Raw genomic sequence first — 18999 nt, forward strand, 5'->3', positions numbered from 1 at the left:
CAAGAAATTCCTCAAGAGAGACAATGCTAATTACCTGGTGTACTGTTCAGAGCACTAGCCTAGGAATAAGGAGACCCAACTGCTCACTTTGGTTCTTCCATTCAATTACCATGCCACTTTGGTAAACTACTTAACTGCTTTGGGATTCATATGAAAAATCATGATATAGCTGCAGGGTCCACCTCATGGCATCGTAGGAATCAAATAGGATGCTGTATGTACAAGTTCTTGGGTCCTATCAGCAAGGCTGTAAAGCCACACCACTATTAGGATGAAAAGAAACTCTGTATTAAGGAGCCCAAATCAGATCTTCAGAAACAAAGAAAGGATCAGATGGCTCCTGTGGATCCATCCCTACTTCCTTCATTTCTCCACATCTTCAAGGTATCTCTTAGCACTATAAAATGGGAATTCAGGACTTCCACAGCTCCTGACCTGAATTATTTTTAATTTGGAGACGAGAATGGTTTAAGAACTTAGAAATGTGTTACCCCACCCCCAAGGTAAATGTCGGCCAGTTTTCATTCTTTGATTCAACTAATATTTGTTAATGTGTTAATAACTATTATTTAGTATTAACATTATTTATTAATATTAGTACTTATTAAGCACCTACTATGTGTCAGGCACTATTTTAAATAGTGGACACTATCCCCAAATACTTAAAATAAAATAGAGTTAATGAGAGGACAATATTGAGGAATGGGAAAGAATTGAGTTGAAAAAGGGTCCATGTCTATTTATGTTCCAACCTATTTGTAGAAATCTGACCATTCACTTATAGACAAACCCAGAAAACAGCTGCAGGGGTGTGCCTACATTCAGAGAATCGGGTACAGGCAACAAAAAGGATAAATGAACACTTGGGTGGAGGGGCTGATGAGCTGTGAGAATGCAAAGTGTTCCTGAAACTCTTCTTGTGGTGGCTTTAGAAGAACAGGCAAATCCTTAATGAAGAAAATCAAGACAGGAGAAACAAGGTGGTTCTGGGGTCAGATGAATATGAATAAGGCAAGAATATGAGTAAAGGACCACTGATTAAGTCATTAAAACATTGAGATAAATGTTTACTTTTGAAAAAGACTTGTAAAGGGAAAAATATGATAGCATTTTTCCATATTCAGCCCTGACTTGGTGCTGCTTGTGAGGGTGTGGCCATCAATGGGCATTCCTTAAGCAATAAAAAACCCTGCTAGGACAAGAGAGTGGGTAGCATGGCCCTAATCTGTCACCTCCTTTCTCCCACAGTGCAAAAGAGTGTGGATGGAAATTGAGGCCTAGGAAGATACTGATATACTCTCTCATGTTCATAAGGAAGTTAGGATCTTTACATATGAAGGACCATTATTTTTACACCACATGAAAATCATATGGAACAGCCCCATCCCCAAGACACTGACTCGGTCCTCAAACCAACAGCCTTCATATGGCTCGTCTGTCACCTGTCTCTCGGAAATACACTGGTATTTCTTTTACCTGACTGATGAGTTCCCTGATGATATCCTTCTAAGTACGGAAGAGATCTTTCTAAAGATGAAGGGAATTACCATGAGCTCAGGTAATATAAAAAAATGAAAGAAAATCAGATTCAGTGGAACTGAGACAAACAGGGATTCAATCAAGCCACATGCAGCTGGTCAGAGTGCAACTCCTCTCAGGAAAAATCCTCCACTGTGGTGGCACTGGGGACAACTGCATCTATATTATCATATGACTAAAGGAGGAGAATGGCTTATAAGTTAAAACTTCTAAATTAGTGAACTCAACACTTAAAAATTGGACCAACACATTTATAAGAACATTAAAAGAGGGCAGAAGTCAGAGTAGATGGTATATATTAAAAAACTGTTATGAAGATAAACAGATAATCCTGTGTGGAGCTGTATACGATGCTGGTTTTAATCTGGACTCTCAGATCGCTTCTATTTCTAAGGGTAAATATAATATCATTCCTCTTCCCTTACTCAAGTCCTCTAATCCCCATTTCCAGCTTTTAGCAAAAAGTGAAGGATTGTGAAAATTAGAGTAAGCTGACAATTCTAAAACTGGCTAAAATTAATGAAAATGAAAATTATGAAGACCTAGAGCATTTTTCAAAATAAACTAGAAGAACTTTTCCCTTCGCCAATCTATTTTACAACCAGTAAAGTACAGACACCACACAGAAACTTCCTCCTTAGTAGACTACAAAGGAATATAATATGACAAAGGTACAGTATTAGATTGATGAAAGTTTGACAGAAGCATAAAAATGCCACTTCCCACTCTTTACAAACTTGACATTGACCACGAGGCAGTTTTTCACTTAAGATCTTTGAAACCAAGCAGCTAAGTGAAAAATTCCAAGACGACTTTTGGAAGGCTTTAATCAACAGAATGGAAGTATACAAATTAATTTTGAAATAAAATCAAGGCCATCGATGAGGAAGATCTAACACGAAAGTAGCCACACCTCCCAATTGGATGGAAGAAGGCGAAAGTCTAAATCTGATAGTAGAGGAGAGACGCATGGGAAAGAGGAAGGGTCCTGGGACTGAATTATCAAGTCTTCCACCTGATGTCTTCCACCTTCATGGTCCCAGGGCCCCATTTGGAGGTTTGGGACAAATATGGTATTTGGTCACAAGGAGCAACCGTAGGATCTACTGTATCTGGAATGGGGAAGGAGTTCAGAAACCTGGAGGGACTGGAGACACTAGACTCTATGATAATAAGATGGTGAGTAGGAGGGTACGAGAGCTCTGTGCTCTTCTGTGACAGGCGCCAACCATACCACTGCAAGATACTATGAAAAATTGCTCAAGTTACTACTTTAGTGGAAGATCTAGAGTAGCTACAGGAAAAGCTACATGGCAAGGTCCAGCTGGTACAGAGAAAATACATGTTCAAGCACTAGGAATAACTATGGTGCCACGTCCAGAGTTGGTGGGAGGAAGGAGTTTTCTCTGGTTGACTTGCAGAAGACAATCTTTCTTCAAAGACAGGACCAGAGCATTCACTTCTCTACAAAGTTCTATTAGTCTTGATCTTGTCCCTACAAAGAAAATAATAATATTCACAGTGAGTTTATGAGAACAACCTCCTCTATTTTAACCAAGACTTACTCAGAGCATTTAATTATAGTGATAATTCAAAAACCTTTGCCTTATCTCAGAATTATTTCTACAGTTACTACAGAAAAAGAATTACCATTTAATTACTTACATATACTTTAAAACAGTTCTTCACTCTCAGTTAAAACCCTAATTAGAAATGGGGAGTGATTGCTAATGGGTATGAGGTTTCTTTTCGGGGAGATGAAAACATTCTAAAATTAGACAGTGAGGAGAGTTGCACAACTCTGTGAATATACTAAAAATCACTGAATTGTATACTTTAAAAGGGTAGATTTCATGGTATCTGAATTATATCTCAATAAAGCTGTTACTTAAAAAAGAGAATACATTTTCTCAATTTGTTCATCTAATAATATTAGAAATTAAGACTCATACTTAATTAGCCTATACCTGGTGAAATTTAAAATTGCCTTTAAAACAATATTCAATCAAAGTTACCTTTTTACAACCAAAATGAACCGTATTATTTATAAAGATGGCTTCTGTGCTACCCAAATTACTCCACCTATCAGAGCAATCATTTAAATTAACTGGCTACAATGATGCTCCACATGCTATTTAACATATATACAGCCTGAAAATGCAATAAAAAGAAATTGATCTAATCCAGGTATTTCAAGCTGAGTTAGCCTAATCTAGGCCAGGAATGGTGAGTGTATTTGAATGTGTGTGCACAAACCAGACTCCTCTAAATTTCATCATTTGAGATGAATGGCCAGCCCAGCAATATTGCATGGTCCATCATGACACTTCCACAGGAAAAAATGAACATCAGCATAGATACCTTCCATCTCACTTATCAGAAAAGACCAATGCTACTATTATGATAAAAAATTCCAAAGCTATATAAACTATATTTCCATGCAAGTACCTTTCTGTGGCATTATGTTAAGGATGGTAAGAATCAAGGTTTTCAGCATAAGAAGAAATACTTACCATTAAAATATATTAGGGAGAAACACTGCAATGTTAAAATAGACTAAAAATATCAATATGAACTTATGATTAAAAAACTATTTTTTATAGTACTGTTCAGAAAAAGGGTCTAGAAAAGGTATAGTGAGTACTCCCAACTCCTAGATTAGGTCTCTAATATTGATTAAAAAGAAATAGGACTCCTTGAGGAAAATGGCTGATTCTGGGACAGAGGCACAGAAGGTATAAGATGGGCCTAGGATATAGTCTTGGGCAAGAAAGCTTTCAAAGATGAATGGGGTTTTGTCAACCGAACACAGTGGATCTAGCCTGAAATAGTTCTCACCAGCCAAGGGTATGCCAATTTAAGTGCCAAAAAGGGTAATGACTGCTACATGCAATAACATGGATAAATCTCACAGAAAACCAGACACAAAAAGGGTATTCACTATATATTCCTTTTAAGTTCAAGAAGAGAAACTATTGTGAGAGGGTCAGAAAAATGGTTACATGCTGAAGTGGCGGAGGGAGAAGAGTCTGACTAGAAAGGGATCTTTTGGGATGCTGGAAACACAGATATAAAAATATGTCAAGCTGTAAAATTAAGATCTGTATACTTTATTACTATATGTACTTCTCACCTCGAAAAGTGGTAATCTGAAACGAATTCTCCCTTTACATTTAAAAGGAAAGACTTAACACTTATAAGGGAAACTATATTTCAAGAGATCTAAATGACTTTAGTTAATGAGGAAGAGTTTTACTTTGTAGGGGAATGTTAGCCAATAATAGTCAAGTAAGTGATTAACAAAAAACGAAAAAAGTCACATCATTTTACAAAAATACTAATAAAATTATTGATTCAGGTCAAAATGATCAATTGGGGTAAAACCACTGGGTGAACAGTCGATGGGTAAGTATACGAGGGGGGACTTGGTCCACTTGGTAAGTGTTCTAGGAATCCATCGGCATCAGTGTATCAGCTAGTATTGTTGTGAGATGCTGCATTCAGCTTCCGTGTTTTTTCTTTAGAGATTCAACATGTTTGCCCATTTCATGATGGGTGATTAACAAGTGCACCTACGTACATCGTGCTGAGTGTTTAGCAGTTTTTGACCAAAAATAGCATGACCCCCATGCCTCATCCTCCCTATTTACCCGATCTCGTCCCGAGTGACTTTTTTTGATTTCCCTGGATGAAAAAAGTTCTCAAAGGGCAATGTTTTGCTGATATGGAAAACGTGAAACAAAAAATGGCAGAAGCGGTAAAAGGTATCAAAATCGAGTTCAAAAACTGTTTTGAGCAGTGAAAAATAGGTATACTGGATCAAACAAAGAGTACTTTGAAGGTGACTGAAGTTTAAACAAGTAAGAATAAAACACAATTATTTATAAATAAATTCTGGGGTTTTTTTGGGGGTCTCTCTTCGTACATTCGTATAGTGTCAAAATAATACCACACAGATTACTTTCTAGTGAAAAAAATCACCATAGTATGAAAGGATCAGACAGTAATCACCTAAACTATGGTTAATCTTAACATCACTAATGGTGGATCAATGAGATATCATGGGTCTCATAGTGTAATCCTGCAACAGTGCTTACGGAGTACTGCAGCCAAAAAAATTTCTCCATTAGCCTTTAATCAACTTCCAGTTTACAGGAAATTCAGGGAATAGGGAACAAGCTAAATAACATTTCAAAGAAGAAATCCAACAAATCGAGGTGGGACATTTTGCAGGATAACTAACATGGTCTCTTAACAACATGTTCTAGATTTTAAAAAATTTGAGACTATCCAGATGTGTTATGTGGTCCTTTAATGGTTTAGACAAATCAGGGAAATTTTAATGAGATGAAAGTTTATTGACATGGAGAGGTAGGGATGGTTAAATGAAACAAAAGTAGGTTGTAAGACAGTATGAACAGTGTGATCTCACCTGGGGTGGGAAACATATAGCAAAATATCTGGAAGAACATACACAAAGCTGTAGCAGTAGCAATCTCTGGGTTGTGGGAATACAGTGGTTTCTCGTTTCTCTTTTGGGCTTATTTATGTTTTCTAATTTTTTACAATGTATATGTACTGCTTTTCTATTAACAAAATATTATTTTAAATTAGATTAAGAAGCAGAACCCTTACTGTTGCTAGTAAAGTTGGAGCTTAAGGTAGTTAAAAGGAAAAATATGGAAAATCAAAGACTGGATTATTTACCTTATTAGCATAAAATAGTGAAATTTTTATTCTGTGATTGATAATTATTTCCTTTTTTATTTATAAAATGTTTGACTGTGATAAACTATGTATAACATAGAACTTACCATCTTAACCATTGCTAAGTACACAGTTCAGTGGCATTAAATCAGTCACACCGTTGTGCAACCATCATCACCATCCACCTCCAGAACTTTTTCATCTTTCCAACCCAAAACTCTGTACCCATGAAGTAAAAAACAACTCCCCATTCCCTCTTCCCCCAGCCCCTAGCAGTCACCCTTCTACTATCTCTCAGTTTAACTACTCAAAGTTCCTCATTAAGTGGAATCATACAGTAGTTGGCCTTTTGTGTCTGGTTTATTTCCCTTAGCATAATGACATCAAGTTTAATTCATGTTGTAGCATATATCAGAATGCTCTTCCTTTTTAAGGCCAAATAATATCTCATTATATGAATATTCTGCATTTTGTTTAACATAATTGATATTTTAAACTAATTTTTTTCCATTTCAACCCATAACATTTCTGTAACATTCTTCTGTCAATCTCTAAGGATGATGGCAGGTTGCAAAGATAATTGCTAAATAAAATTCATAGCAGGCCAAACCCTTACTCACTGCTGTGAATACTTCTACAGTACAAGAATTTCTGGAACAGTGGACCTCTATTCAAACAGCTACTCTGGCTATACCATTCTTGCTATCCAGCTGCCTGAGATGAAAGTCTGCTCCAATCTTTCTCTCAGGATCACTTTGCTTTTTCAGTGATAAAACTGCAAAGAAAATTTGGCTGAAAGTATCAGTCAATCATCTAGCTGGTACATTCTGGGGACAAATCAGATACTTTATAATGGAAATCAAAGTGGTACATTACTGTTTAGCTTTGTATTTTGAAGCATCCCTGGGTTCACTACTGGGATTGCTCCAATCGTCAGCTTCAGGTGTGGTCTTGTAATGGCGCCATGCGGACTTATTAAAAACTGGAAGTCTCTCAAATGATTCACTTGAAAGAGCCTATGGAAAAACAAAAATATATACCAAAGGTCCATGGTGTCATTTCTCTCATGTGAAATACTAACTCAAATTTTACTATTTAAAACATCAGAAGCCTTAAACACCTATTTTTGAAATTATATGAAAATTACATTTTAGTAGTTTACTTAGACTGGCCAGGAAAAAAATTATAGCTTTTTTAAAGGAATGAAAACATTTGCTCATTCAAAACCAGTGCTGACGTACACATTTTAATTCAGTTAATACTGCTTTGAGATGCTCGACTGTTTTGACTATATGTTCTTAAACCAAGCACTATTGTTCACTGGGTAACTGCTCTCTCAAAGGGCCCAGGAAAGAATAAAATCTCATATAAACCAGTTTATGAACATACACTATCAAGTGATGTCCAGTGTCATATCATAGATGCATTGGCATCTAAGATACTAAATCCTCCAAATATCTAGTTAAACTATTGTGTCACACATACAGGTTGAGCATCTCTTATTGAAACTGCTTGGGATCAGAAGTGTTTCTGATTGTAGAATATTTGCATTATACTTGCCAATTGAGCATTCCTAATCTGAAAATCTGAAATCTGAAATGCTCCAATGAGCACTTCCTTCGAGCATCACGTTGGCACTCAACAAGTTTCCAGGTTTTGGAGCATTTGGGATTAGGGATGCTCAATCTACAGTAGCATGTTATGCCTGTTCAAAAGAATGAGCCAGTTATATATGAACAGATGCAGAAAGACTGCCAAGATATATTTTTAAAATATGTTTATAAATGCAGAATCAACTCTAGGAAGATCAATTAGAAACTAGGTTCTGTAGTTACCTCTGGGGAAAAGAACTGGTAGTCTAGGGCCAGTGGTAGTTTTCCCTTTTGTGCCTTTTAAATTTTTATTATGTGCCCATATTACCTACTCAAAAAATGCTCCAAATAGTCTAAAGTTTAGAAATAAAAATCTACCATCACCAATGAATGATAAAAACTGTTTTACAGAGAACTCTGTTATTAGATCAACCTTTTATAAAATCAAATTATGATTACTGAATTCTTGTAACTTTGGGAAAGCCAGCGAGTTTGTTTTGTTTTGAGTCAGAGCCTCACTCTGTCACCCAGGCTGGAATGCAGTGGCACGATCACGGCCACTGCAGCCTCGACCTGCTGGGCTCAGATGACCCTTCCACCACAGCCTTCCAAGTAGCTGGAACTACAGGCACGTGCCACCACATCCAGCTAATTTTAAAAAATTTATTATAGAGATGTGGTCTTGTCAAGTTGCCTAGGCTGCTCTTGAACCCATGGGCTCAGGCAAAACTCTCACCTTGGCCTCTCAAAGTGCTGGGACTATAGGCGTGAGCCACCGCGCCTGGCCACCAGTGAGTTTTTAAAACAGAAGACTAAAAGACACCAGTTTATGAAAACCTCCTTTTAGATTTTACCTTTCACTGGACATGACATTTTAAAAATCACAATTTAGAATTATGGTTTTAAAAATCAGTATTTTAATTTTTGTGTGTGTGTGAGTCAGGGTCTCACTCACTCTGACACCCAGGCTGGAGTGCAATGGCATGATCACGGCTCACCACAGCTTCAACCTCCCAGGCTCAGGTAATTCTTCCACCTCAGCCTCCCGAGTAGCTGAAACTACAAGTGTGCCCCACCATGCCTGGCTAATTTTTCTGATTTTTTTTTTAGAGATGAGGTCTCACTATGTTGCCCAGGCTGGTCTCAAACTCCTGGCCACAAGCAATCCTCCTGCCTTAGCTTCCCAAAGTGGACCACTCACTATGCCTGGCTAATTTTTATGTCTCCCTGTTTCATATTTTGCTATAGCTGAGCATAAAATCGAGGGTGAGGCATAACACGGGTTTCACATGAAACTGAAGTAAAGTTGAGCTGAATTTAAGAAATCATAGTGTTATTATTAAATAGTGATTATAACTTATAGCTTTAAAAAGCAAAGATGCATTCATCCTAACAGAAATAAAATGCAATACCTTCAAATAAATGACAGCATCCGTACCCACTCCTTCCATGGAATACAGCTTTAGATCTCCCTGAAAGTATCTAGCATACAGACGAGAAATTGGCAAACCATAACCAAATCCAGCCTATTGAGAAAAAAAAATTAATACAGTGAGACAGGCACAAATGTTAACACATTTCGCACGAGGATCATTCAGAGAAGATAAATTATTGATTCATATTTAAATAAAATAAATTACTGATTCAACCTTTACAATGATATATATGCTCATCTATGACAAATGATCTCTTTATTTTCACCCTGCAAAAACACTTCCTGTATGTTGGGTAATAACAGAAATATTCCAGGTTTTGACTATGCCTTTTCAGCGTTTTAAAGCAAAGTTTTAGTACTTTTTTTAAAAAGTTAAGTCCCAAATCAAGTGAAATTTTGTGTGATTAAAAAAATCCACATTGGCCGGGCTCAGTGGCTTAGCCTGTAATTCCAGCACTTTGGGAGGCCGAGGCAAGTGGATTGCCTGAACCTGTGGGTTTGAGACCCACCCAGGCAACTTGGTGAGACCTCGTCTCTACAATAAATCAAAAATTAGCCAGGCGTGGTAGCCTGCGCCCATAGTTCCAGCTACTTGGAAGGCTGAGGAGGAAGGATCCCTGGAGCCCAGCAGGGTAAGGCCATGGTGGCCGTGAGCGTGCCACTGCACTCTAGCCTGGGCGCCAGAGTGAGACTCTAACTCAAAAAAAAAAAAAATCCACATCATTTCAAAGTTCCATTATCAGCTTTCTTTCCTCTTTGAAGTAAAAATTAATAGTACTATGCAGAGTTCAAATCTACCAGTAACAAGGTTAAAATATTGAAAACAATTTTCTTAGATGCTAAGATATTTTGATATATTGTAGTTCATATATTTTTAAAGACAAAAGATGTCAGTACCTATCTATATCTCTATGTCATAGAACCCTGACTATCAATAGTAGGTTTTTTTTAAGGTCTCAGATATGGGCAAGAATAATAAGAATTGAGACTAAATTCAGTAACTTTTGTGGTGGTAATGGGGGTGAGGGGGAGAGAAGATGCCGTGGCCTTGTCATTTCTGCTTAAATCTATGAGTAAGGTCAAGGAAGGCAGGCACAGAGGTCATGTGCATATAGAGCTATGTGGGCCTCACACTCAGACCCAAGTTCAACTCTACTTTTTTTGTGACTCTGAACAGTTTGCTTAACTTCTCTGAGGCTATTTTCTCATCTGAACATGGAATACAAAGCTTAGCTCAGAGCTGCTAATGAGGATTAAGTGATATAATAAGTGTAAAGTCATGGTCTAGTGTCTAACACATAGTTACACTAAATAAAGGGAAGCTGGTATTATGGCTACTAAGAGTAGCAATTTTACCAAGTTACATGGATTTCTGCCATTTTCTAATATCTCTCTCCTTGATGGGCCTAAGTGAAAGGGCAGGGGGTGACAGAACGCATCCCGTCATTTGATGCCTGTAGGACTGGCTGAATAAGGCCAGTAGTGAAGATGAGGTATCCAGTGTAGTGACTGAGGCAACCACAGCAAAGAAACCAGTGTATTCTAGGAAGAGTGCAAAGAAATCTGCCTTCTGTGTTCAAGCAAGGCCCAGAACTTGCCCTTATGCCCAACCAAGAACAGTGGAGAACTCCAAGGTCAATAAAGTTATAAGCATGAAGCGGCAGGTAAGCCCAGACTCCCATGGCATGCAGAGAAAAGGCCTTGATCTTGGATTGGTGACGCTCAGGAAAAGTTTCTCAGAGTCCAAGGATCAGTAGGAATTAGCTGGGTGCATACTCTCGAGAAAGAAATGTACGTGTCAAGGCACAGAGGTGTAAAACCATAAGTCATTCAGTGAGGAAATTATATTTTGTACTAGCACTTATCCATGGGCCCACCTTAAAGCAAAGGACAGTTTCTGAATGAGGAGAGCTGCTAGTGGAAGCATTTCTTCAAAAGGAGAGTATACATGGTACACTGGAAAGAACACAGACTCAGCTGGTACCAGCTCTGCTATTAATTATCTCAATGACCTTGAGCAAAGTCATTCCCTCATGTCTTCATCTATATAATGGGAGGGTACATGTATAATTTTAAAGCCTCCTTAAAATTTCTTAGTTTCATTTTTTAAAAACCTATGACATAACAGTTATCCTTAAGATGCTATTTTAATACCTGGCAGAGACCATCTGTATTCCTTTTAGCCAATTGGGGAAGGTGCTAGATTTGTTTGTAGTGCCTTTTTTCTCTCTTTCTCTTTTTTGAGTCAGGGTCTCACTCTGTCATCCACGTTGGAGTACAGTGACATGATCATGGGTCACTGCATTCTCGACCTCCTGGGCTCAGAAGATCCTCCTGCCTCAGTCTCCTGAGTGGCTAGGACTACGGGTGTGCCCCACTACATCTGGCTAATTTTTTTATTTTTTTGTAGAGACAAGGTCTTGCTATGTTGCCCAGGCTGGTCTCAAACTCCTGGGCTCAAGCAATCCTCCTGCCTTGGCCTCCCGAAGTACAGGGATTACAGGTGTGAGCCACAGTGCCAGGTCTCTTTTTTCCTTTGATGTATACTAGAGCCTAGTCAAGGCAATGCCTTTCTAATTTGAATCTTTCACAAATTTTCTTGAATCCTATATAAATGACTTCCTCTCTGTTTTCAACATGCTGAGTTAACAAACTCTGTCTCAAATAAACGATACAAAGTGTTTGATTTTATTCATACAAATAAAATATAATCTTATGTGCTTATCAGTCAGGTGGGACTTTAAAATGAAACTTAATTTATACCCTGAACCATTTTGCAGACTGATAGATATGTTGCTGTGTTTAATGACAAAGGGTTCAATTGTTGTTTGTCAATTAGAAACACTCAGCAGGGGAAGAAAGTGTGGTCCTACCAGGATCTAAATGCTACCATGGTAACTAGAGGCTTTTCTGACTGCCTTAATAGGGCTGAAGGTTATTTCCAGAGTGAGACAGAAAGGGCTCTGAAAATGCATACATCATGTATACGCTTCATGCTAACGGTATTTAATATAAAAATTTAATGTTTTCATAATTTAACATCTTGATTATATAAACAAATTTGATGGTGGAGATTCCAAGGTGTCAGGTGATTAGGGCCGCTATGGTATGCAACACGCAAGTGTGCAGGACCAAGCTGCAGTTCTACATCCTGTGCTGTCTCTTCACTCCTGCTGGTAACTTCCACGCCCTTCAAGGGTAGCACTAGGTGGTAAATGGTGCGCTGACAGCAGTCTTGCCACAATGAGATGCTTTTGCTCTGGATTTGGGAGTGAGGCACTCAGCTCAGAGTGTTTCTCAGACACAAATCAGAGAAGAAATCTAACTCCAAAGAATTCACAAAGAAAGTAGTTGAGGTGAAAAATTACCCCCTCCTCCAAACCACATAGGAAGCATTCTAAATCAACGAGGCTAATGCAACAACCTAGGGAGATAGGCAGCTCTCTCCAAGTCCCTTCCCATGTCAGTGATCTTTCCTCCAGCAGCAGGCTAAGATACTTACCAAAGGGGCAGCTCTTGTAGGCTCCAGGCTAGGTCTAGGAGCAGTTGAATACATGTAGTTAAAAAGACGATCTATTTTTCGAAGTGGGACACCACCACCTTGGTCACTTATCTGCAATGTTCAAAATGTTAAAATCAAAACAAAGGAGTCAATCTACACTTAGTAGGAGACAATGAGTCTATTAAATAAAGTACATACCAGATTAAAACATACAAGGGCTCTGAACCCTCAATGAAATATAGTCTCTCTATGAACAGTGTAAAATAAAAAAGAGAGGGCAGTATGGTAGGATCTGACAGGCTAAGGGAGGAGGTCTTCCTCAGCTCCCTGACTAACAAACAAGGCTCTAATGAAGTTTAGATGAGATAACTTAAGCCAAGGATCTAGCACAGTATAAATATGTACAAATATGACACTCAATAAATACCAGTTTTGTTCCCTTTGATTTCTCAATGTCTAGATTCTATTGAATTAACTGATAAGCATACATCCACATAAAGCAGTTACCTTAATGGATAAGTCTTCTTTACCCAAAGTAACGAGGGTTTTAACAGCAGGGTAGCCTTCTTTTCTGTCTTCATAGAGTTCAACTGTTGCTCTCATTGAGTTCTAAAATAAAACCTTTTGTTTAACAGTACCACTGACTCACAAACCACACTTTTAAAATGATAACAAGAACAAGATTACTTATATCCAACAAGTCTTTTGTAGGGCAAATATTAGTTGGATTTACATGGCGTTTTTTCCTCTAAAGAGCTTAGCTAAACATGTGTTCAGATCAAGAAAAAATTTTCTGGCACTTTGTTTTTCATCTAGTTTTAGACCTATCCAACATACTAAATATTTATTTTTCTTTCTTTCTTTCTTTCTTTTTGTTTTGTTTTTGCTTTAGGGTATCTAAATTATTCAAATCAACCCAGAGGAATGTTTTCATCACATGTAATGAGGCTGTGCAGAGCCTTGGATTTGTGCACTTTAAATCCCATTTATCAGTTTGTATTTATAGAGCACCTTTTCTCTAAAGAAGGCAGAAAAATTGAAAGGATTCATGCTTCCCACAAAAATTAATCATTTGGTTTAAAAAAAAAGTATAAGAAATATCAGTTAAAAAGAAATTCTGAAAAAGCCACAGCTGTTGAAGAGAAAGTTCACAATTGAATGCCCATCTCAACCTTAAAGTGTTACATCAGTAACATTCTAATTTTTTGAAGCAAATCAGCATAACTGATTTTTTCAGGTGTTCAATTTAGTGTTTTGCACATTGGAAGAAGTGAAATTTTAGCTCAAATGCTCTTGTAACTATAATACTGCTACTATAAATGCCGTTAGCTACTCGTTAACAGAAGCAGCACCTAAACTGTAGAGTCTAAAGAGATTCGATGTTTTGGGTTTTTTTTTTTTTTTGTCTAGTCCATCCACATCTTTCCCTCTGCCTCTCTCAGATCTTCTGAATTGATTCAAATATGTAAAAGGGTTACAGGATCTCTCAGGACTGGAATGACTACTAATGCACCAACATGGTTAATGCTCAGAAGCATAAGTATGCATAAACATGTTTTTACTTTGATCTGGCTACCACCAATAAAGCCTTTGCCAGGTTTGGAAACTAAAAAGCATCTCTAATCTCATAAGTGAAGAAAAACCAGTATAAATTTTACATAAAATCACTAAAGTGCAATTAAGTTTCAAAATCAATATGTACTAATATTCACAAAAACTATACTGTACACAGCAATTTTTCATCTCACAGTGTACAAATTATAAAACCCACAGGATATCAGAAATAGAATTTTTAAAATGGTTATGCAAAACCTTTTTCTTATGCTAATCTAATGAATCCATTATGCCCTGAATCAAAGTAATTTAAAATGAAGACTTCTTTCCATGTTTTTAAATTCCACTTACCTTGAACAACTCAAATAGCATGTGAAACAGATGTGAGGGCACATAAACTACCTGAATTGGTTTGTCTGGTGCTTTGGCTGAAAACAGAGACAAAACCACCAATGAATAAGGACCCAAACTAGAAGAAAGTAAAAAAATGATGTTTTCATTCTATTTTCCAAGAACACTATAAAAGCCCAATTTGAGTTTCTACCTCTAAAGGCAGGACTGAACAAAAGCATCCGCTTTGGAATCAAACATGGGGGGAAACTCAGTTCTTTTATTTACTAGCTACGTGACCTAGGGCAAATGACTCAATCTCTTTGAAACTTAGTTGAACAGAATTGGAACACTTTCACCTATGTCATAACATCCTAAGCATTACATAAATCCATCCAAATAACACTTGGTATTTGTTAAATTGGAGGACACCCTCACCACTGTCCCCAGTGGTTAGCTAGGGGAACGTTGGAGCCACAGGAGAAAAAGGGCTGGTGAGCTGGACTTAGCAGCAGTGTTAAATCATGTGAAATTATAACAAACAAGGCATATTAAAAAGTAGAATGTAAGGTTCATATAGCTTTTTCTACTAGCACCTAGCAGATAAACCCTCAGAGACCTACAGTCTTTTTTTCTCTTTGTGTCAGGGATCGTCTGAGGAAAATCTGAGAAACAGAATCCCATGTCAAGCACTAAGAACAGCATGGGATAGAGAGTAGATGCTCAAAAATTTAGTCCACCCTCCTCCTCATGACCCCAAATCACTTAAGAGACTGAAACCACCTATAGATGAACTTTCTCAGGTAGACTGTAGACATGCTCACCCATGCTATAAATTCAACCAACCTAATTTCCTCTAATAAAGTAAATAATTAACAACCATATAAATTAGAGTCCACATTTGTTTGATTCCCAGCAGTTTACAAAGTACTTTCACATACATTATTCAATTGACTCCTCCTAACAATACATTGTGGCTCCTAGGGTGGATGGCATTATTTAGAGGTAAGAAAATAGGCTCTGGAGAGCCGATGTCACTTGCCAGCAGTACCAGAAGTGGTGCTGAAACTGGACACCTGAACCAAGAGCTTTTGATTCTAAATCCTGGACCCTCTGATGAGCAAATATTCTTGAAAATTAGTTAGTAATATATAAAATGACTTAAACATTTGACAAAAGAAGAAGAAAAGCAAAAGCCCCTCCTCCCTTCCCATCTCACCTCTCAGTTCATATCCAGAGGCAGTCACCTTTTACTATTTCTGTAGTCTTTTGGGTGAAAATATTTATATTCTGTTCTGTAACTCTAATGAACTATTCTATACATTGCCTATAGGTTCTTTTCAGAAAGGTGAAACTCAATAGTGTTGACAACATTGTAATTATGTAAATTCTGATCACTGTAGAGCAGCCACAGCAGTGTACTTGGACAACATTTCATGTCACTTGGAGGAGAAGGTTCTCAGCCTTAAGGTGAAATGGATTCTCTTTATACTGCTTCAGCTGCTCAAAATCATGCTACCCTTTTGGGGTTGGTTCATATTTGTCTCCCTTAGTTTTGTATTTTTTTCCTGGAGTTTCTAACTACCTCTCCTCTTGGGTAACTGGACAAGAAACATGGTTTCCTCACCATATCACTAAGACCTTCCAGCTTCTTATTGTATTGCATGGTATCCATTCTATTTTTTAGAATTTTTCATGTTAGAATCAACTGCTTTCCAAATGTGATGCCACAGCCATCAAGATAAAATTGTTTTTGACTGAAGTTCTAGAATGTTTTCCTCTATTCCTCATATCCATATTATACACACCATCAAGTCAGTCAGGTAACCTACTTAGAGAGGTAAGCACGGGAGATACATCTGTCAATCCTGACACCTTTGATTCACTCGATTAAAAGTTTGGCTAGGTACAGAATTCTGGGTTTGAAATCATTTTCTCTCAGAATTTCAAAGGGGAAGGTCTTCTGGCAATAACAGTATAGCTGATAACTTTAATGCCAATTAGGTTTTGTCCATGCTGCTGGCTTTTGCCCAAAGTCTGATATTCCTTGACTGCAACATTTCTGTTTGAGAATGAAGAATCAGATTCATCACTCGAGGTAGCTGGTGTTCATTTCTCCCTGGGGCTCTTCCCTAGGTGGGGAGGATGACTTGGAGTTCTGTGGACCTGGTCAAGACTTCCCAACTGGCTTTAGGATGAGCAGGTAGTAAACTGGCCTCTGACCAAGAGAGGCCCCCAAATGTTCAAATGAAGAGGGCTTTACTTTGGGGTAACAACACTTATATACATAGCCCCAGTTCCCAGGTTGTACTTGAAAAAAATACTCTTATTTGGCTGTCAGTAGGCAGAGCTCAGCCAGAGTTCCAGCTGCTCCCTGTCATCCCTCCACGCAATTTCTTTGACCAGCTCTCAGTTTACCCATACCCTTTGGTTTTCCCCTTCCCATTCCAGTTCTTCACACCACCTGGCCCTGCTCCCGAGTCCCCTCAGGATACCCTTTGATAAACTAGTTGCTATCTCTGCTGTGACCTCCTCTTTTGTGGCTGCTTCTCCTCTGTCCCATCAATCAGCATACTTTCATCTGGTGACCCTCTTTCAAAAGCTGGGATTAGTGGTTGTTACAGATTGAATATTTGTGGCCTTTTCCCAAGTTCATATGTTGACAGTGTATATATGGTGCTTGCATTTTATGTATATGGCATATGTGTGGTGTACATATTGGACACATCTCACAAATATGAAAGATAGACAGACATTGCCCATTCAGGATAGATAGTACCATGATCTTGGACTTCTCAGCCTCCAAAACCATGGAGAAATAAATGTTTGTTGTTTAAGCCACTCAGTCTCTCATAATTTTGCTACAGAAGCCCCAATGGGCTAAGACAGTGGACCATGAAGGAGCTTCCATGGTCTCCTTTGTTGTTTTTCTTTGGATTCCTTTACTGTCACTTTAGTGGGTCCTGAGGAACAAGCCAAGTGCTCAGTTTATCTTGTACCAAAAGGCTTGATTAGTTATACAAAGAGCCGCCTGAATTCAAACTTTTCACTCCAAATTTCAAGAAAATAAAAACACCTTTCACAGTGTTATTTTTTCCAGTTCAAACAGCATTCTCCAAGAGCCATCTAAAGCCTTGCTCAATTACTTGCACTTTTTCTTGGGAACATTATAGTTTAGATTTCTTTCCTTCCTTTTAAAACAACATCAAATGTGTTTGTGACATTTCCCTAATCTTGGGTCTAGTGCGTGTTAAGTAGTGGACACTTAATAGATGTTTGTTGACTTTCTAAAGTAAGATACAAACAGACATGAATTTTCCATCTAAGGGTACACTTTTAAAAATCAATGAAAAAAAGGGTCCAGGGTTGTCATGCTCAAGATTCAAGAAATAATAAAGTCTCTATTTTGCACAGTCATTGCTTCAAATGCCATTAGTTGAAATAGCACTTAATAAAGACCAACAGAACTCTACATAGACATAAGGAGTTTTATTTTCAGATAGTTCTCCTACAAGAATGAAAAAAGCATCCACTTAAGATGTCCAGGACCAACCTCTCATCTGCATCTCCAGCATGGAACTTGTTATGGCTAAAGGTCATTCTTTAATCATGCTCACAAAGAATACTGGCATTTAAGAAATCATAAATATAAATTATAACTATATTATTCAAAGCAACATAAAACTAGAGGCTATCTATAACCACCAGCATTCATTTATCTTACTGATGGGAAAAGGGGCTTCAAAATATGATAGAAAGGAGGCTTATATAATTCATGAGATGGTGTCACACAGTCGTAAAGCTCCTCACACTGGGTGTGCTGCCCAGCATGACAGCCTTGGCAGGGAAGGAATGTGCTGACATGCCTGGCACTTGGGAATCAGCAAGAACTGGCTCGCTTCTCTGGCCTCTGGAATGAGGGAGGCGGCCACTCATGCAAAAGAGCAACTTGTTACTACCTGTGGATTTAAGTTCCATTATTTGACAAATATAAAGCTGAACAGTTAGGTCAGGTCCCGCCTAGCCAGTAGGAAGAAGTAGAGAAAATATCAAGATGCTTCTAATCAGGAGTACTCAAGCCAAGCCAAGCACACTCAGTTCTGGCCATGTAGTTATTTAAAATGGGGGCACAGCTCTTCTCAGAGAACCCAAAAGACTTTGAAAGCAGCTGTGACTTCATACTTTCTACCACAGGGGCGATTGTCCTTCAACAGCAGCCTGAAGTCCTTTCACAAACTGGGCTCAATGGCTCAGCCTATAATCCCACACCTTGGGAGGCTGAGGTGAGTGGATTGCCTGAGCCTGCGGGTTCAAGACCCACCCGGGCAACTTGGCGAGAC

General features: G+C 38.2%; 1 protein-coding gene across 2 annotated transcripts in view; it reads right to left on the reverse strand.

Annotated features, from left to right (window-relative positions):
- Window positions 1-2340: 2340 nt before the first annotated feature.
- PDK3 (pyruvate dehydrogenase kinase 3) overlaps window positions 2341-18999 on the reverse strand; it is a 75916-nt gene continuing 59257 nt past the window's right edge. For both annotated transcript variants that reach the window (XM_008065821.2, XM_008065823.1), the window contains 6 exons: window positions 14681-14757; window positions 13283-13384; window positions 12776-12886; window positions 9251-9364; window positions 7123-7262; window positions 2341-3034 (listed from right to left, as the gene is read on the reverse strand). In XM_008065821.2, the coding sequence (XP_008064012.1) occupies window positions 3004-3034; window positions 7123-7262; window positions 9251-9364; window positions 12776-12886; window positions 13283-13384; window positions 14681-14757 (575 nt within the window). In that variant the 3' untranslated portion in view covers window positions 2341-3003. The remainder of the gene's footprint in view (window positions 3035-7122; window positions 7263-9250; window positions 9365-12775; window positions 12887-13282; window positions 13385-14680; window positions 14758-18999) is intronic.

Source organism: Carlito syrichta, unplaced genomic scaffold (genome assembly GCF_000164805.1).
Source record: "Carlito syrichta isolate Samal-C Ts95f unplaced genomic scaffold, Tarsius_syrichta-2.0.1 Scaffold308807, whole genome shotgun sequence".
Classification (NCBI taxonomy): Eukaryota; Metazoa; Chordata; class Mammalia; order Primates; family Tarsiidae; genus Carlito; species Carlito syrichta.